This window comes from Gambusia affinis, linkage group LG22 (genome assembly GCF_019740435.1).
Source record: "Gambusia affinis linkage group LG22, SWU_Gaff_1.0, whole genome shotgun sequence".
NCBI classification, from domain to species: domain Eukaryota; kingdom Metazoa; phylum Chordata; class Actinopteri; order Cyprinodontiformes; family Poeciliidae; genus Gambusia; species Gambusia affinis.
Window position 1 is genome coordinate 19,527,321 of NC_057889.1, and position 17,813 is coordinate 19,545,133.

The window sequence follows — 17,813 nt, forward strand, 5'->3', positions numbered from 1 at the left end:
ATTCTTTGTCCGCATGTTCACCTGGACACACATGGAGTGTGTGTTGGCCCAGAGATCAGAACCGGACACTTTTCCCCCTTGATCAGCTCTGATCAGAGGTCAACAATTCAAATACTGAAGATTCTGATGTTTTTTTCCCCCATTTCAGGAAATGAAAACTAAGATTTTCCATTATTTTACATCCATAAACACAATCAACTGACTACAAGTACTTTGATGCACTTTTTTTTTTCCTTGCTGGTATTGCACCGGTCAGCAAGTGGGAGTAGCTCCTGTTATGCTAGCTCAGTTTTTGAATCATAGTATATACTTATATTATAGCTGCATATAAGTAAATGTCCTTATATGCAGCTATAAGGACATTTACTCTTACTTTTTTATTTTAAAACCATGGCAACAAAGTGTTTTGTTTTGCAGCTAGGAGCAGCTGATTAGTATCTAAAAAGCTAAAAAAACAAAAACAAAAAAAAAAACCTGTGAGACTGTCATTTAGCAACAGTCTTCAGTCAGAGGCCTCTTCAGATTTGTTGCAAGACTGGCTGCTTCTGGAGATCCTTCTTGCCATCAGAATTTCCATCCAAAAATTACTCTGAAGGTACTTAAACAATAACCTTTAGTTTCCCTTTGGGATAAATAAAATATTTTCTTTATTTGAATTGATCAAAAATCAAATATAGCTTAAGGATCTGTGTAGGTTAGACCCTCCCAGAGAAAATCCATTTCTGGATTTTCATTAACAAAACAAAAAGAACTATTTACAAGCTTTTCTTTATTTCACTTTAAATCCCCCCCAACCAAATTCTCCCATGGCAAGCTGTACACAGCGTTACAACTTGCCAAAACCGTATAAACCTTTGCATTACACAAGAGCACCGAGGCCTTGCAGCAAGGAGAAGAAAGAGAAAGCCGAGCGATCCCATACTACTACTATAAAAGGAATGTGATGGTGAAGGGAGGGCCACTGCACCACCAACATTGTTATTATCTTTCCCAAAAAGTCAGGGAGGCTGTGTGCACGAAACAGGCCAAACGAGAAGTCAAAAAAAAATTTGATTGAAAAAAAAAAAAAGAAAAGAAAAACTAATGGAAGATAAGAAAAGATAACTCACCCCAATCCAAAAACTCCAGGATATTTTTCTCCCTTCTGATGGGGGAGTTGTTGCACTCGTCGTACAGACACACCAGTATATCCAGCAGGGTTTCCACACTCAGACACTGGCCATTAGACTGAGCTGGGCCGTCCAGGAGCAGCTTCTCCAGCTTCTTCAAACGCACCTCTCCCGACATGTTTAGTCAGGCCTGTTAGCTTCTGAAGGCAATCAACAAAATAGTAACGATAATAACGATAATACTGATAATAGTAATAAAATGAGGAGAGGGGGTGGAAAACCCCACCTTCTGGCCTTGTTGGTTGGCGCAGAAGGGCCTGGAGAGAAGTTCTCTCACCTTGAGGATGTCTTGAAAATATTCAAACTTTGTGTTGCGGGCACAATGGAACTCGTTCCGTTCGCAAAACCGACCCTTTCATGATCTCCCCGTACAAATCCAGTATCCATAAGGTGGGTGAGATGTGAACGATTCACCCATTTTTAGTTTTTATTTTTAGCCCCCCTGTACCTACTCCCCTCCGGGTGCATAAGAAAACAAGCAGGCTAGTCCCAGGCTGCCTCAGGCCGGTGGATTCCTGCAGCTCTCTCCGCTCTTCTCCTCTGGGCGCTGGGGGGAACAGTATATGATCAAGTTGGTGCCTCCTTTTCAAAACGAAAAAATTAACAGTCTTCCCTGAGCTGGTGCCGAGGCGCCTATTTGGGGTTCTCCATTCTTTCAGCGAGCCCAAAAACGCAACGGCAGAGCCGCAGTGCTACGGAGAGCCCCAGCGCCCCTCCTCTGCTCCAGGAATGAAAGGACGACACAGGCTTAGTGAGCAGCCCGCTGCTAGCTTAGCTCCGGAGCTAGTCAGGGAACTGACGCTAACGCTACTTTTCTTCCCCTCTAAATGCCATCTTTCCCCCGCTGCTCCCCCCCTCACCAAAGGACACGCAGTAAGCACACACTTCCAATATTTCTACGGTAGTTCTTCCTTCTTTCTTGCTGGAATACGTTCCCCTCGTTTGCCTCAAACTCGCTGCTGGCAGATATGTTCTTTAAATCCCATTCTTCGTCCAGAAACCAAATGTCTCCTTAGTTTGTCTGCAGTTACTTCAGGAGTTTCCAGTCCAGTCGGTCAAAAAAAAAATGCGGCTCTTCTGTTGAAGGTTGCAAAGAAACTCGTTTCACTTCAAAAAGAAAAAATAAACTTTAAAAAAAGACTAACTGTATTCTGGTCCTGGTTATTCCTAATACGGGACACTGCCTGAAGGTCCCCCACTCCCGTCTTTTCCTTCCCTTTGCGCCGCCTGCCTCCCCCGCCGGTCTGCGTCGGTCTCCTCTTGCCGTCTTTGCACAGTCAGGCTGTCAGAGACTGTAGACAGGAGGAGACAGCCGAGCGGACCGCTCCTGCTGCAACGCCGCGGTGGATTATGGGAAAACCATAGGGTTATTAGCTTGCCTTCAACATGTCAGAAATCACTAAACGACACAGTGTAATTAGAATATTTTTGCATTCACATTGGTATTTACAAGGCAGCAACAGGAGGCTGGGATCCTTAAAATCTCCAGGACTACAAAATAATTTTCGTTCTTTTAAAAAAAAAAAAAAAAAAAAAAAAATCACCGTTCCTGCCTTCCTCCTGTTTTCTTATTACGTTACTTACATTACTTAAGTCTTTTACTTATTTAGTTTAGTTTTCTTAAATATTTGCTTTTTAGCTGTCTGGCCCTATCAGGAGCATACATTTTCAACAGTTAGGATTAATGAACATTTATTTATCAATATTGTAAACTACTTTTTTTCCTCCATAAAATTGACATCGAGAATTTAAACAGACCAGAAGAATGGGATTTGAGGTTCTTGGAATGAAGCAAAATCTTAGTTAGGTTGAAACCAATGCTCATCATACTGGCTTACTTTTATTTTTAATCCCAGTTTTTTCTGGGATTACATATATGTGTATATATTTGTATATAAATTGTACCAAAGTTTGAATGCACAGTATCTTGCTAGTCTAAAACACACTAGAAATAGCATATATGAAGTACTATGAATGACCCTCAACCTCCTGGGTCTTTAGACATACTCTGCTGCACTCTTCCCCTTCTGCTTGTTCTCTGTCTAACTCAGTGGACTAACAACAGATAACCTTGCACATATCCATGTGAAATACTGTCAAAAAGTAATTTTCGCACCCAAATGCAATTTTTAGCTTGTTCGTACAAATGTAATTGTAACTCTGGGTTAGCAACAGGGAAAGCCCAGCTTTATGCCACTTTCAGTTGTCAGTTAGCTCATTCTAGGAATCACATCAAAATCAATTTCCAAATTGGAAAGCCAGTGCGACTTCGTTTACATTGTGATGCTATACTGGTTGAACATTGATATTGGTAATTTAAGCAAATAACAGTTTAATTTCTATCTGTTGTGTGTGTGTGTGTGTGTGTGTGTGTGTGTGTGTGTGTGTGTGTGTGTGTGTGTGTGTGTGTGTGAGTGTGTGTGTGTGTGTGTGTGTGTGTGTGTGTGTGTGTGTGTGTGAGTGAGTTCGGGTGTGCGTGTGTAGGCACTGAAGAAACATGTTTGTAATTCGAGTCCCTTCTATACTGCTGCTTTAACAAGAAACAAACCAAGAGCTAATAAATAGTTTACACCTATTACACTAAGTGCTAGCAGCTATTTTCTGGATGTTATAATGTGGCCAATATTATTCTTGTACAATTTAATAATGGACTAGTTATGATGCATAGAAAATAGACCACTGATGCTACAAATTGGATTTTTGCTAAGCTTATAGTGTTTGGTGAGAAAGCTCCCAAATGAAACTTTACTTAGGCCCTAAAATCGCTTCTTCTCTCACCATACCTACGACAACAAATCCGCCATGATTATTTTCTGTGTGCCTCCACAGACGTCTTTCCTTCTATTAGCTCATCTCCCCGTGTTGCACGATCTCTGGCGGCTGCTGCAGGCAGAATCCCAGCTCATCATCATCATCATCATCATGGCGCCCCCTTCACAGCATCTGCTGTACAGAGGGGGGTTGGACTGGTTGTGGTGCGGGTTGTCAATATTGTGAATGGAAACTGCAGGTTGTGTGTCTGCTGCTGCTGCTGGTGCTCGTGGTGGTGAAGCGAGAACATGATTTTATCCGTGACTGACTGTGCTGTCCCTTTAAGAGACTATATTACACTGAAGTTATGGAGATATACCGTTGCAGTGGCGTGGTCTGCGTCTGACACCTGGCCTTTATGGAAGACCCAACGTGACAAAATTTAATAACAATTTACCTTCAATAATTTGTTTTAGAAAATTATTGTTTTATTAAGCTTTATATAATATTTGTTAATATGCATCAATCATTTATTAACTATACAAGTAAATAAAGTTACTACAAAAGCAGTTGTCTCACTCTGTTTTCACTGTGTGTATGGGCACTAAAGAAATATGCTCACAAATCGAGTTCTTCTGTACTGCTGCTTTAACAAGATACAAGCCAAGAGTGTCTTGGCTTGTATCTGTATTTAACTGTGCTTAAATATAGTGCCACAACAACAACAACAACAACAACAATAATAATAATAATAATTCTGAAAACACAGTTCAATTAATTAGATATATCACTATCTATACTAAATATATTTATGTCACATACAAAAGTTTTAACACTTGTTTCACCCACAGAATTCCTAAACTATATTTATGTGGTTATGGAAGACCATAAATGCCATTGCTAAAACATTTTTTTTTTTTACAATTTTAAAAATAAGTCATTATAAATAACTTCAGTGGGTCAATATTTCATTTAAAATTGAAAAGAAAGAAGTGAATAATTTTAGCAAATATATAAATAAGAACTACACACTTTTACTATTTGAATAACTTTTTGTGCATAGGATCAAATTGAAGTTTGTCCATTCAAAACTAGTTTTCGTATGTTCTGACTTTATCTTTGCCTCATATTAAATGATCTAACATATTTGTGCCAAAAAGCCACAAATATAAAAGACCTGTAAGGGGCTGAATACTTTTTAACAGCATGTTTCAACAAGTATGACAAGTCTTTTGTTTGTTTTTTTTTTTTGCTTTGTTTTTTGTGTTTTTGTTTTGATTTTTTTTTTTGCTTTGTTTTATTTATATTTCCAGATCTCATTCTGCACATTGTACACTTCCTTGTATGGGGATTCATGTCTTTCTGTACATTTTTATATTTATGAAGCTTTTTTAATTTCACACAATTTTTTAAAAGTATTTATTTGTTCCAAGAGAGTTTTGTTTGAATTTAATACAAAAAAATATCTTTCATTAAGAATCCAACCTTGCCCATGAATGAAAACGGAATGAATGAAAACGTTTCAGACGGGAGTTCTCTTTCAGAGAACAACAGCGACCTCTGGTGTAAGTTATTGCTCACTGCAACCCCGGTCAGTTTATGTTGTGATTTTTATTTTATTTTTTTTAAATCAGCGGCTTAAATGTTGTTTTTGTGGCTTTAACACCTTTAAGTTTTTCTTATATATGTCAATAATATACTGAAATATAACTCCAAAACATTTGGGAGACCTTCATTAGCAAATGAAATAAGTATATCATTATTTTTTCAGAATTGATGCAACTCATCCTATAGAGAAGATATTAGCTTCTCTATCAAGTTCTGACTGATTGCGACCCATCCTTGTCTTATTATCAGCTGGATTTGAAAAGTACCAAATAACAAACAAGACCCTCTATAATGTTTAGTGCCATCCTGTAGTAGAAATACTATGTAAATGTATCATTAAAAAAAACTGAGAACCTTTTTAAAACTGACCTTTTGTGCTACCTTTAAACACTTCTCAGTTTTTCATCACTTCGGGCCAAGGTTAGGATGTGCTACTGTCGCTAGGCTAAAATTTCCCAGCCCATAAACTGGCAGGCAGGGCAAGGAGATTAATCAGAGAAAGCAACTCCAGTTGAGCTGCAGAAATCCACAGCTCAGGTGAAACAGTCTATCCAATCTGGTCGGCTGACACTGAAATACTTTCTTCATCCATTCATTCATACACACACACACACACGCACGCACGCACGCACGCACGCACACACACACACACACACACACACACACACACACACACACACACACACACACACACACACACACACACACACACACACTAATACTTAAAGTAAATTGAAAAGACCAGATTATCTAAGAGTTTTGGAATCTGGGAGGAAGTCAGAAAACCCACAAATGCATGGGAAGGACAAAAAAAACATAGGAAGAAAGGCAAAAGTATGGTCTGGGGTTGCTTTTCTTCCACATGGAAAGGGAAATTCTATATGTCTCTATTATTAAGAATGCTGTCTCTAAATGTTGACCTAAAAAGGCTCATCAGCTTGATAAAGAAGGCTGGTTCTGTTCTAGTTCTGTTCTGGGGCTGACTGTGGAACCTCTGGAGATGACGATGCAAAGAAGAAAATTAACTCTCTTCACGAGACTGTCTTGGGAAAACAGAGTATCTTCTTTCAGAGGCTTCTTCATATTCAACATAATACAGACAGCTACAGGAGAGCTTTCCTGCCAACAGCCATCACCGTCTACAATAACTCTGTGAAGAATTACAACATTTCATTTCCCTTTGGGATCAGTAAATTATTCTGAATATAGAATTTTTGGGCTTGAATTGATGGCTGGAGACTACACACTACACATACAGTCAGAGCTACAGTGGAAAGGTTAGGTCGACGTATATTTGTGTGTTAAAATAGTCCAGTCAAAGTCCAGATCTAAATCCAATGGAGAAAGCCGGAAAACTGGTATAAAATGTCCGTGTCTAGTTGTAATCTAGTGAAAGAACCCGTGTTTTCTGTACGGGCGGAAGTATCCAGAATGCTGACTATTAATTAGACGCTGATTTAAAAAGGTTAAGTTTTCCTTATTAATCACGTCTGATCCTATTGGGTTAAGTCTACAGAGAGATTAAGTCCATGGCCCGGCGTCTCTGGCCCTCATTATGCGTGTGAAACGCAATTAGACCGTCCAATAGCAGTAGGCGCATGGGGCCATTGTGTCCAGGGTCTGGCGGCTTTGACTCCGATCGATGATTATTGGCAGGCCAGCTCGATGAGTCCGACCCCAGACGGTGCTCTGCAGCTGCGGGGACATGGACAAAAAAATAACTATTAAGGTGCAAAGTGAGCGGGTCGTTTCCTCAAATATTTGACGTCGAGATAAGGCGAGCGGCAAGCAAGTCAGGAAGTCGGCGACAATGCGAATAATGGGGAGTTTGCGAGGAGGCCACCAACACAAGTTCAATATTGACTTTTTTTGGAGCATGCAGGTACACCTCCCTGGCCCCCTCCTCTCCTCTTCCTAGCTTGTTTCCCTGGGAGACGCAAAAAAAAAAAAAAAAAAAAAAAAAAAGATGCCGCAAGAGAAAGCGCAAACGCAAGCGCCCCAAGCACAGCGCGTCTCTGCAAACAGTGGCTCCTGCGGCCAATGATTCGCAAATGGAAGGGAATGAGCTATAAATTGGACCGCTTTTCAATGCAAATGCCTGGATGTTAATTAACACCCGCGTTGTTGATTGCGGGAGTTTGGGGTTTCTTTTGGAGGAGGGGGTTGGGCTCCTTTGATTGAAAAGAAATGCCACCTCGGAACATCAGATGGGATCTTTGAACTCGCCAACCTATCTTTGATTGGCGATGGTGGAAAGAGGAAAGACTGAGAAATATCACACAAAAGGCATCCTAATTTCCCGAATTAGAGGCTGTAATGTGAGCGCCGGGGGCTTTGAATAGGCCTGTGTGTATTTTAGGCTGCGGAGAGACTTTTTCGGCTGGACTGGACGACCTGACTGTTCTGAATTTCCATGTCTGCTACATTTTTCTGGTGCTGGTCAACATATTTAGGATGAGCTGCAGCTGCCTGATATTTTTCCCATACTGTATCCAAAAGACATAAATCCATTCATGGCTTTTTTTTTCTTTCTTTTTTTTTTTTTTTTACAATTCAACAGTTTGCTAATTCTGTTAAAGGTGTTATGAGGACTTTAAAAGTGAGCTCTGAATCTAGGTTTCTTACACACTCGTGGGTTTTAAGCCTCATTGAGTTTTGGGTCTACGATAAGAGACGTAAAACTAAAACTGGACTTAAGGAAAGATGCTAAATGAAAGGGGCCCGAGGATGGAGACTGGGAGAACCCCACATGTAATCTTGGTTTGTGTAAGTCTGCTAGTTTGTTGGGGGTTTTTGTGTCAGTATGCTCTAACAGCATTAACAGCTTTTTTGGTTACAAATCATAACTTAACATTCTGATTGGAGTGTTTAATGAAATTGTAAGAGTGCTGTGTTCACATGGGTTGCATAATAAACTTTAAAAAAAAAAACGTAAGTAGGGTCATAAGATTTAAGGAAAGTTAAGAACTTTTATGTATTGGAGCAATGGTTTAGACAGTTTAGCAACAATGTTACAACCATAAACGTGAGGCAGTTGTTGCAGACAAACATCACTGTGGTTGCCATGGAAGGGATCCTCTGAATCCACAACACCTGACTCTGCACCCAACTATGACACTGAATCCTTTTTAACCAGGTGTTTGTTGATTTTTGATGTATATTGTCATGAAAGATGATTCTGGATTGATAGTTCGTGACACAACCTAAGAGATTGTCGCTATTGGTGCTGAAAGCTGCGAGTCGGTGACTCTCTTTGGATAGATCACATGTTGATCTCCACACTACTGATCTTATTAGATGTGTGTAACTTCTGCTGGACGACTCAATCATTTCAGGAACAATAACAGCACGATCTCATAGGCCGATGCTGGCTTGTTTTGGGGAACAAAACTTAATTAAAGTGATCAAATCAAGCTAAAATAAATCCATCTTGATGATTCTTTTCTGAGCATACAGCAGCGGAGGAACATATACTCAATGTCTGCCCCTCAGTATGTGGACAGTTCCAATGTATTGCAGCAAATTAAATATGTTTTGTTGCAAAAAGTTAAACAGGTCACAGGGCTTCTTCGTGCAAAAGAAGCAAATGTAATGCGCAGACTAGTGCCGTTCTGATCTGTCCACCTCCTTTGTTTGGAATTGCCTCGTGTGCTTTTCTCATCGCACTCCAAACCGGCGGCGGTGGCGGCGGAGGGTCCCGTCGCTTCCCCTGCCGCTAATTAATAATTTGTCTTGTCGGAAAGCTGCTGGCTGATGAGCGCAGGTCTGGCAGTCATCTGTCATTTGCTCTTCCTGTTGCCCCCTTCAGTCTGTCTGACATCTCTGAGCAAACGTGGGCCCAATACACAACCAGTGGGGCCCACGGGAGGCCCCCTTTCTGGGGGTTAGCCAGCGAGAGCTCACCGCTTCTAATGTTTGTGTGACAAAAAAGGCAAGGCAAATCCTTGCAATGGAATCAGATAATCACCCGCCTGTGAAGAGCCTGCCCCAATCCACATCCATGGCCAGGCTAGGACCTAAGGAAAGGAAGGGGGGGGGGGATTAACAGTCTGTTTGGCTAATAATTTTAATCTGCTGGACTGGTTCAGAGTGTGGAATAAACATCTAATCCTTCTGCTCTCTTTTGTTTTCTCCTTTCAGAGACGACTTTTTGTCTCTGTTGCATGTCCATCAGCCGTCTAACGCCCCACCACGAAGCCTGGGCAAAACCGGCAACCCAGACAACAGCGAAGGCCCCGCTGAGCGACGGGCTCCTGCCAGACCGACCCGGGCTGACGTCGTGCGGTGGAATGTACGCGTGGAGAGCATGGGCCGCCGAGGAGAGGGCACTTCAGGGTCAAGAGTCTGTCTGTCTGTCTGGGGGTGGGGGGGGGAACATGTGCAGGGAACACACAGCTTGAAGGCGAGTGGGATCACTTTGTAGAAATTCAAGTTGCAAACTCTAAAAAAGATGCTTCATTTTGCTCTTAGGAGACAATATTTATATTCATAAATCCCATCAGGCACTTTATACCGAAACGATACACAAAAACATCCACATTTTAACAACCACTCTATCTGGATAATTAAAATATATATATATATATATATATATATATATATATATATATATATATATATATATATATATATATATATATATATATATATATGGAATACATCACTTAATTATCAGAAACATATTGTGGTGTTCATATGCCTGCTAAAGAACCGACAAATTACATAAAAACTAAATTGTTACAAACTGAGCAAAAGTCACTGACCAATAATAATAATAATAATAGTAATAATAATAATAATAATAATAATAATAACAGTTGTAAATAACCAATTGTTTCTATCTGTCCATATATTTCACAAAGGTTTGTAAGTATTTCAACAGTTCTGCAGACCTAATATAATCTCACATGATTTAAAAGAAAACCAAACGTCTATGAATTAGCATGTAGCTACTCATTAGCATACTGTGCATTTGTGTTTTGTTATCTTTTAATGTGGTACCCCTAAATAAAATCCGGTACAACAAATTGCCCACAGACTAGTTAAATACTCAGATAATTATATATCTATGTATAGTAGGGGAGGTAAAAACTTTTTTTTCTGAGTAAAAATATTCTAGTTGTAAGAGCTGTGGTGGTTAAAATGAGGTGCAAGGACCCCAAATTAATTCTGCCTGGGAGCGCCTCTGCCATTTAAAAAAAAAAAAAAAAAAAAAAAAAATCTCCAAACGGGCATTTTTGTTTCCAGAGACTCGTGAAAAGACAACACAGCGATCCCAGAAGCTATGTTTTTATGACAGTCCCACAAAATGCATGAAATCTTTTAAGTAGCTCTTTTGTTTCCAGGATAAATGTCATATATGGAGGTTAAACATATTTTTAGTGCAGCTCTCGTGAATACACGCCTCCACATTGTGGATGGCACTGAAGTCTAGCTAATGGTCTCTGTTTGAAGTACGGCCACTTAGATATCCTGTTTAAGATGGGGCTGTATTGTCGCACCTTTGTTCTGATAAGGTGGGGGCCCCGCCCCCATCGACAAAGTGCGAACCGACTGGGAGGGCCGCGGCGATATAAAGGGGGGGCCGGTGAAGTGTCACGGACACGCCGTGCTTCTGTTCAGTGACTTGTGCTTTCGTGTCGCGCTGTCTAAAAAGTCTCATCATGGATTTCCTCCGCGCTTTTTGCGTCTTGTGCGCCGCGTTCCTGGTTCCCAGCGGCGCGTTTACGCACGAGGATATGAAGGACGCGCTGCTGCAAAAGCTCGGCCTGGATGAAGTTCCCAAAATCCAAAAGAGGGACCTGGAGAATCTGGTCGTTCCGGCGCACATCAAGAACAAGTACCTCTCCATGCTGAAGACGCACCACAGCCGCAGGAGACGTAGATCTCTGCCCAGCCTGGTGGGGATCCTGAGGGGGGTTCCCGGCAATGCAGGTAACGCACGACGAGAGTGGATATATATGACATATTGACTAAATTGACTAATGAACTCTAACATAAAGTTAAATGACATATTAGTTATTTAGTTAAATGCATTAACTGTGATTCCTGTGCGTAATTGCGCGCGAATTACTCATTTTTGGCAACAGGGACGGAACTATAAAAATAGAAACAAGAAAAAAACAAAAACAAGAATAAAGTCGTACAAGAGTTAAGTCATAATATTACCAGAATAAAGTCATACGAGAATAGTCGAAATAATACGAGAATAGGGTCGCAGTATTAGTAGAATTCCTTCATCCTCAAAATATTATGACTTTATTATCATATTCTTACGACTTTATCCTCAAACGGCGTTATTGTCGTAATATTATTATTTATTTATATTACTTATAATATTTATTATTATTATTATTATTTTGACTTTATTTTCATAATACTGCCTTTATTCTCTTAAAAGTATGACTTTTTTCTCTTTTATTCTCATAATGTTAACTTTATTTTTTGCCATTTTATAACTTACTTACGTTATATATATATATATATATATATATATATCTATATATATATATATATATATATATATATATATATATATATATATATATATATATATATATATATATATATATATATATATATATATATATATTTAAATTATTATTCCTTATCATGGCCCTAACACAGAAAATGCCAACTAAAAATAACATGTCCAACCATCGCTGTTCCAGATATCTCCGGGGAGTACGTGTACTCCGACACCACCCGGCATCGCATGATGTTCGACATGGAGGCGAGGATCCCGGATAACAGCGAGGTGACCATGGCGGAGCTGAAGCTCTACCAGCGGGCCTCGCACCACAAACGGTACACCGTCGAGAAGAAGAACCACCGGCCCGTCAACAATGCCCGGGTCAGCATCTACTGGGTGGAGGTGCTGCCCAGCGGCTCCAACAGGACCTCCCTTGTGGATTCGCGGTAGGGAGACGCGCCTAAGCGGCACTAACAAAGAAAAGTTTAGGCTTTCCTTCCGAAAGCATCTTTTTTTTTCTTTCTTTTACTTATCGTCCTTATCGTGTTTCACAGGTTGATTCCAATTCACGAGACCGGCTGGAAGAGCTTTGATGTCACCCAGGCCGTGCACTATTGGTCCAAGACGCAGCAGCAGAAGACGCCCATGCACCTCGAGGTGTGGATCGAGGGCGAGAGACCCGGCAGCTACGCCGCGGAGATGGCCAAGAGTGTGCGCTTTACCACCCAGGAGCAGACTGACAACGCCCTGGGGAAGCCCGAGCTCGTCCTCTACACACTCAACCTGGAAGAGTACGGGTGAGCGCGAGAGCTTTTTGATACACACGGTCTGCTCGCGTCAGTGTGAAAATGAGGCCAGGTGACACTTTTTTATTTCCTACCTGTTAGCATTTGGCTCTGGTTTGGAGAGAGACTGAACGCTTAATTCAGGAATAATAATGATATCAGATTGTCAATACTTGGAATACTACCTTTTTTAGTTTTGACCTAAATATGCAAGAAGAAGAAGAAGAAAAGAAATAATTGGTGTAATGTGTCCAAACCATTACAGCAATGTAATTCACGGCCTTCAGTCCTTTAGAATTGCAATGTCGCACACTCTACCTAAAATAATCAGCATCAGATACTTAAGGTTATTTAAATATCAACGACTTAAATTATTATCAAGTCATATTTAAGTTGTACTGTCAAACAGAAGCAAATGTACCATGCAGGAAAGCTTGCAACGATGTTTTTTTATTTTAACATTATTTTTGGTATTCTGTGACCACTTTGGCGTTCTTTGAGTGTTCTTTCATTATGCTAGCTTTCTTTACAGCGTTCTTTCATTATATTCGCATTGTTTTGTCTCCGTTCGCATTCATTTTAGTGTTCTTTGACTACTTTGACATTCTTTTTAGCGTTCTTGAACCATGTTAGAGTTCATTGTAGTGTTCTACTACTTTAGCGTTCTTTTTAATGTTGTTTGACTGCCTTTTTAGCTTTTTATTGGACTGTTAGCATCGTTTCTACCATTTTTTGACTACATTGGTGTTCTTTGACTACATTAATCACAGCTTCAATTAAGAATTAGAATCTGCGTTCGTAGCAGAGTAGTAGATAAAAAAATAATAAAATAAGGCCTTTAGCATACCCCCCCCCCCCCCCCCCCGCTCTCCCCCCCGTCTGAAATCTGTAGGCCTCAGTTAGCTAACTTTCCTCCTTGTTTCTCCTCCAGTTCCGGCGGCGACTGTGACGCAAACCAGAATAAGGACACCTGCTGCAGAGAACAGCACTTCATCAACTTCCGCGCGCTCACCTGGACACAGTACTGGATCATCGAGCCGGCGGGTTACCAGGCCTTCAGGTGCACCGGAGGATGCAAACAGCCCAAACGCAACTACGGCTACGGAGAGCGGCGGTGCGCGGTGTCAGAAAGCTCCCCGCTGCCCATCATGTACCTGGTGAAAAAGGGGGACTACACTGAAATAGAGGTGGCCGAGTTCCCCAACATGATTGTGGAAAGGTGTGCGTGCATGCTGGACAACGTCGCTGTCGTATGAAGGCAGTAGTAGTTACGGACTTTTGGGAAAAATTACAGGGAAATTATAGTGTGGTTTTTTTTTGCTAGGTGTTGTTTTATTTAATTTTTTTAACCAACTTGTCAAGTACTTTCTATTTAAATGGGCGTTCGGAGGGAGAACTTGATTCCCCAACAAACAGAGGTGGGTGGGGCAGCCAAAAATTATACTCAAGGAAGAGTAACATCACTTCAATATATTTTTATTCAAGTAAAAGTAAAAAGTATACTTTTTACTTACATAATCGCATATTTAAACATTACATCATCAGAAGGACCAGAATGTAAAGCTTTGTGGAAATTTTGGTATATTAAGGACCAAAATGAAAATTATTCATAGAAATAACATCATTACAAAATAACAAAATCAGATTTAAAAAAAAAATCTTTCTTTCAATATACATTCTTAACAAAAACCGCAGATGTGTGTCTGAGTTTGGCAATGTTTTGGTTAAAACAAACTTGTTCTTCATTCAGTGGGTCGACCATCCAGAACTTCCACCCAAGTAAGAGTAGCGATACTTCAAAATAAAATGACTCAAGTAAGAATTAAAACATTTTTTTCACAAAATGTTTCTCAAGTAAATGTAACTGTGTACATGTACGTTATGACTCACCTCTGCCAGCAAACTCCATCTCCCTCCACAAGCACTTCTATAGATTTTGTAAGAATTGTTCCTTTGAAATATGAATTTGTCTGAGTTGTGTTCACACTAGTGCAATCATTCAGATTCAGTGTGATGAATCCCTTTTGTTAAAAATAGCTAAATTTATATATATATGTATATATATATATGTATATATATAATATGAACAAATTTATGTTTGTAAAATAAAATATTTGTTCCTCACAATTCTCCTCCTGTCCTGGTTTATCTGTCTGCCTCAATTCACATTCATGATTGAATTCGAATGCATGGTTGCAGCTGCCTGTGTATTTCACCTTCAGGAACCAAATGACCTCTGTAATGACCCATGTTGTCATGTCGTCTCGGCTTGTAATGCTTTATTTGCAGTGAGAAGGAAGGAAGGAAGGAAGGGTTTTGGCCGGCGCATACAGTGAAGCTGAAAGTCAGTTGGCATGACGCTGGGCTCTTTATGCGACTTTCATCGACCTTAGACCGGGCTGAACCTGGCTCATCACAGCCAACCCCTGCTGTAGTGTTTGCTCTCACAGCGGGGGGTCTTGTCATTCACTAATCTGCTGCTGATGAGGGTCAACACAGCAAAGACTATCAGCGGACTCCTGTCTTACTTTTGCGGCATTCTTTTGCTTTGCAACCACAGCCTGGGTCACTAGTTTGTGAGATTTAGCCGATTCAAGATAATTTAATAAATTTAGCTAATTCTTCTTTGAGTCAGTAATTTCTGAGTTTTAGCTAATTCAGCTAATTCAAGCTATTTGATTTAGCTAATTCTTCTTTGGGTCAAAACTGAGCCTTAGCTAATTCTAACTAATTTGGTCAATTTAGCTAAATCTTTGGGTCAATAAAATGTGAGATTTTGCAAATTTACTCATTCTAGCTAAATTAGATCTTTTTTTCTTTGGGTAAGTAATTTGTGAGGACTAGATAATTCAAGGGCTGCACCGTGGCGCAGTTGGTACTGTTGCCTTGCAGCAAGAATTACTGAGATTTTGCCAATTCTGTTAGTTAATTTAGCTAATTCTTTGGGTCAATAAAATGAGATTTCGCTAAATTACTCATTCTAGCTAAATTAGCTAAATTTTCTTTGGGTAAGTAATTTGTGAGGTCTGTCTAGTTTAGTGCTTTCTAGCTAATTTACTTAATTTTTCTATGCAATATAACTTAGGTTCAGTCATATTGGATTTATGGAGGTGTCTGTGAGCATCAACTTTTAATTCTTTACAAAGATCCTGAATTACATGATTTTTTTGTTGTTGTGAATTTTGTCTAGGCCATCTCAATATATAATTATGCTTTATTCGGCGTTTTTCCCCTGCTGGTCATTGAGCCTCTGCTTCGTCCTCTTACAGGTTTTCTTCCAATTCAAATGAGCCTGATGCTGCCAGTACTATGCTTCATCATAGGGATGGTGGATTTAGTTCGTTTTCCTTCACAGTATTGTATGATGTCACTCATATTCACGGCAAAACTCTAGGAGCAATATTTTAGCCATGAGGTTTTAACCTTTTTTGTGTGTGTGGTTTCAGGAACTGACAGTCTGACAGAACAACTACTTTTTTTCCCCATTATCCGACCGTGACATTTGCTGCGCTGCTCCTGAGCGCAGCACAGACCACTGGAGACTTTTGTCATCACGAGTAAAATGTGCCTACACAGTTGTTTCATACTCTTCATTTTCAGATGTCAGATTGAACAGAGATTTGTGAGATGTACAACTCAGAAATTCTTGCATTTTACCAAGTCTGCTGTGTTCCTTGGTGGTCGTGTTGCTGTTTGTTCTCTAAGTACCTTTATACTGAGCTGGAGAATTAGATCACTTTTAAAGGCAATTTGTGGCTCAGATTTTTAATTTGAGGTGTCACAGTAACAAATACACACCACACCTTTCACCTTTTTAAAAAAAAGAATAAAATAAATTTTTTTTTTTGTTTGTTGCCAAAACAAAATTTCAGTCAATTTCTTTATACCTGCCAAGCCCCAATCAGATCTAAATATAGTGAAAAGAGGCCAATTGGTTAATATAGCTTAGAAATAAAATCAGATTTTAAGAACATTTTCTATATATATAAATTACAAATGGCACAAAAGTATTTTCAAAAAGTGGTTTTTATTTCAATCATGATGGTCCTCATTAAAATGTTTTGATATTTTTTTGTGTTGAGAGTACTCATAAAAGGTCTAGTTCATTCTCTAAATATTACAACTTTCTTCTTATAATCTAGAAACAAACAAACCAGCAAAGAAATCGCAGCCTGACTAACATTTTGTCATAGAGTTGCCTTGAATTCAAAGTCCAAATAAATACAAGCTGTGCCTTGGGCTGAAATCACAATGAATTATGAAAACCAACAGCATTGATGGAAAAAAAAGAATTTTTTTAAAAAAATTCAATAATCAAGACAAAAATGTTAACTGATAAAAACCCAATCTCTTTTGTATGAACATTGGGATTGGTGTCTGCAGTTCCAAACAAATTGGGATTGAACTTGTTAGGATTTATTGGAAAATCGTATCGGAGTGGTGGGAAGTTTTCACAACAGCAATCGAGCATTAAAAGCTCTCATCAGGGATCATATTGAACCAAATCAGTTTATTCCCGTCTTTTTTCATAACAAGACAAAAGAGAAAAAAGAAAAAAAAGAGACAATTTTAAGTTTATAACTCATAATACAACCATTAAATGTAAAGTAACACATTTCAAAATGTCTCAAAGTGTCGGTTTAGTAGTGAAACATCAGCAATAATACAAAAAACAAAAAAAAGTCAGTTTTGTTCAACGTCAAAACAGTTAATTCAAATTTTGCATTCTGCTCCTATGTATGTAACCTGTGCAAACTCCCCAGCCATTTACACTCAAGTTGGAGGGATGAGCTTTAATTATTTATTACAGTGTTAACATTCATGCATGACTGAAACAATCAGAGAAAACAAACAGCTGGAAACCGCTGGATTAGTCCAGGCTAACTTGACAGCATGTCCAAGCTGGGAGGGGATGAAGAAAGAAGAGATGTTGGGTGTGAAGACAGTATGAGTTGGTTAGCTATGGAGAGGGGGAGCTGCCCTTATTGCCAGGCCACAGAGTCACCAACATGAACGGGTTTACACGCT

The 17,813-nt window shown here is 39.6% G+C and overlaps 2 protein-coding genes across 10 annotated transcripts in view; one reads left to right on the plus strand and one right to left on the minus strand.

Moving 5' to 3' along the window:
* Positions 1 to 2,449, minus strand: part of cdc42bpab (CDC42 binding protein kinase alpha (DMPK-like) b) — an 83,612-nt gene extending 81,163 nt beyond the window's left edge. For 5 of the 9 annotated variants that reach the window (XM_044106738.1, XM_044106740.1, XM_044106739.1 and 2 more), the window contains exons 1-2: positions 1,447 to 2,425; positions 1,110 to 1,309 (exon numbers count right to left, since the gene is read on the minus strand). In XM_044106738.1, coding sequence (XP_043962673.1) covers positions 1,110 to 1,287 — 178 coding nt within the window. In that variant the 5' untranslated portion in view covers positions 1,288 to 1,309; positions 1,447 to 2,425. Of the gene's footprint in view, positions 1 to 1,109; positions 1,310 to 1,395 lie in introns of all 9 variants that reach the window. The other 4 variants (XM_044106743.1, XM_044106735.1, XM_044106736.1 and 1 more) reach the window with 3 other exon arrangements.
* An 8,706-nt stretch (positions 2,450 to 11,155) lies between these two features.
* Positions 11,156 to 14,041, plus strand: lft1 (lefty1). The gene is made up of 4 exons (XM_044106747.1): positions 11,156 to 11,462; positions 12,200 to 12,446; positions 12,555 to 12,797; positions 13,717 to 14,041. The coding sequence occupies exons 1-4, from the start codon at positions 11,192 to 11,194 to the stop codon at positions 14,039 to 14,041; spliced, it is 1,086 nt and encodes a 361-aa protein (XP_043962682.1). The 5' UTR covers positions 11,156 to 11,191.
* The last annotated feature ends 3,772 nt before the right edge of the window (positions 14,042 to 17,813 follow it).

What these genes read in the sequence shown, in the direction of transcription:
- lft1 (XM_044106747.1), top strand. Translation starts at nt 11,192, where the DNA reads ATGGATTTCCTCCGCGCTTTTTGCGTCTTGTGCGCCGCGTTCCTGGTT. An exon ending in GGGGGTTCCCGGCAATGCAG is followed by an intron (nt 11,463 to 12,199) that starts GTAACGCACGAC and finishes TCGCTGTTCCAG; the next exon opens with ATATCTCCGGGGAGTACGTG. An exon ending in ACCTCCCTTGTGGATTCGCG is followed by an intron (nt 12,447 to 12,554) that starts GTAGGGAGACGC and finishes CGTGTTTCACAG; the next exon opens with GTTGATTCCAATTCACGAGA.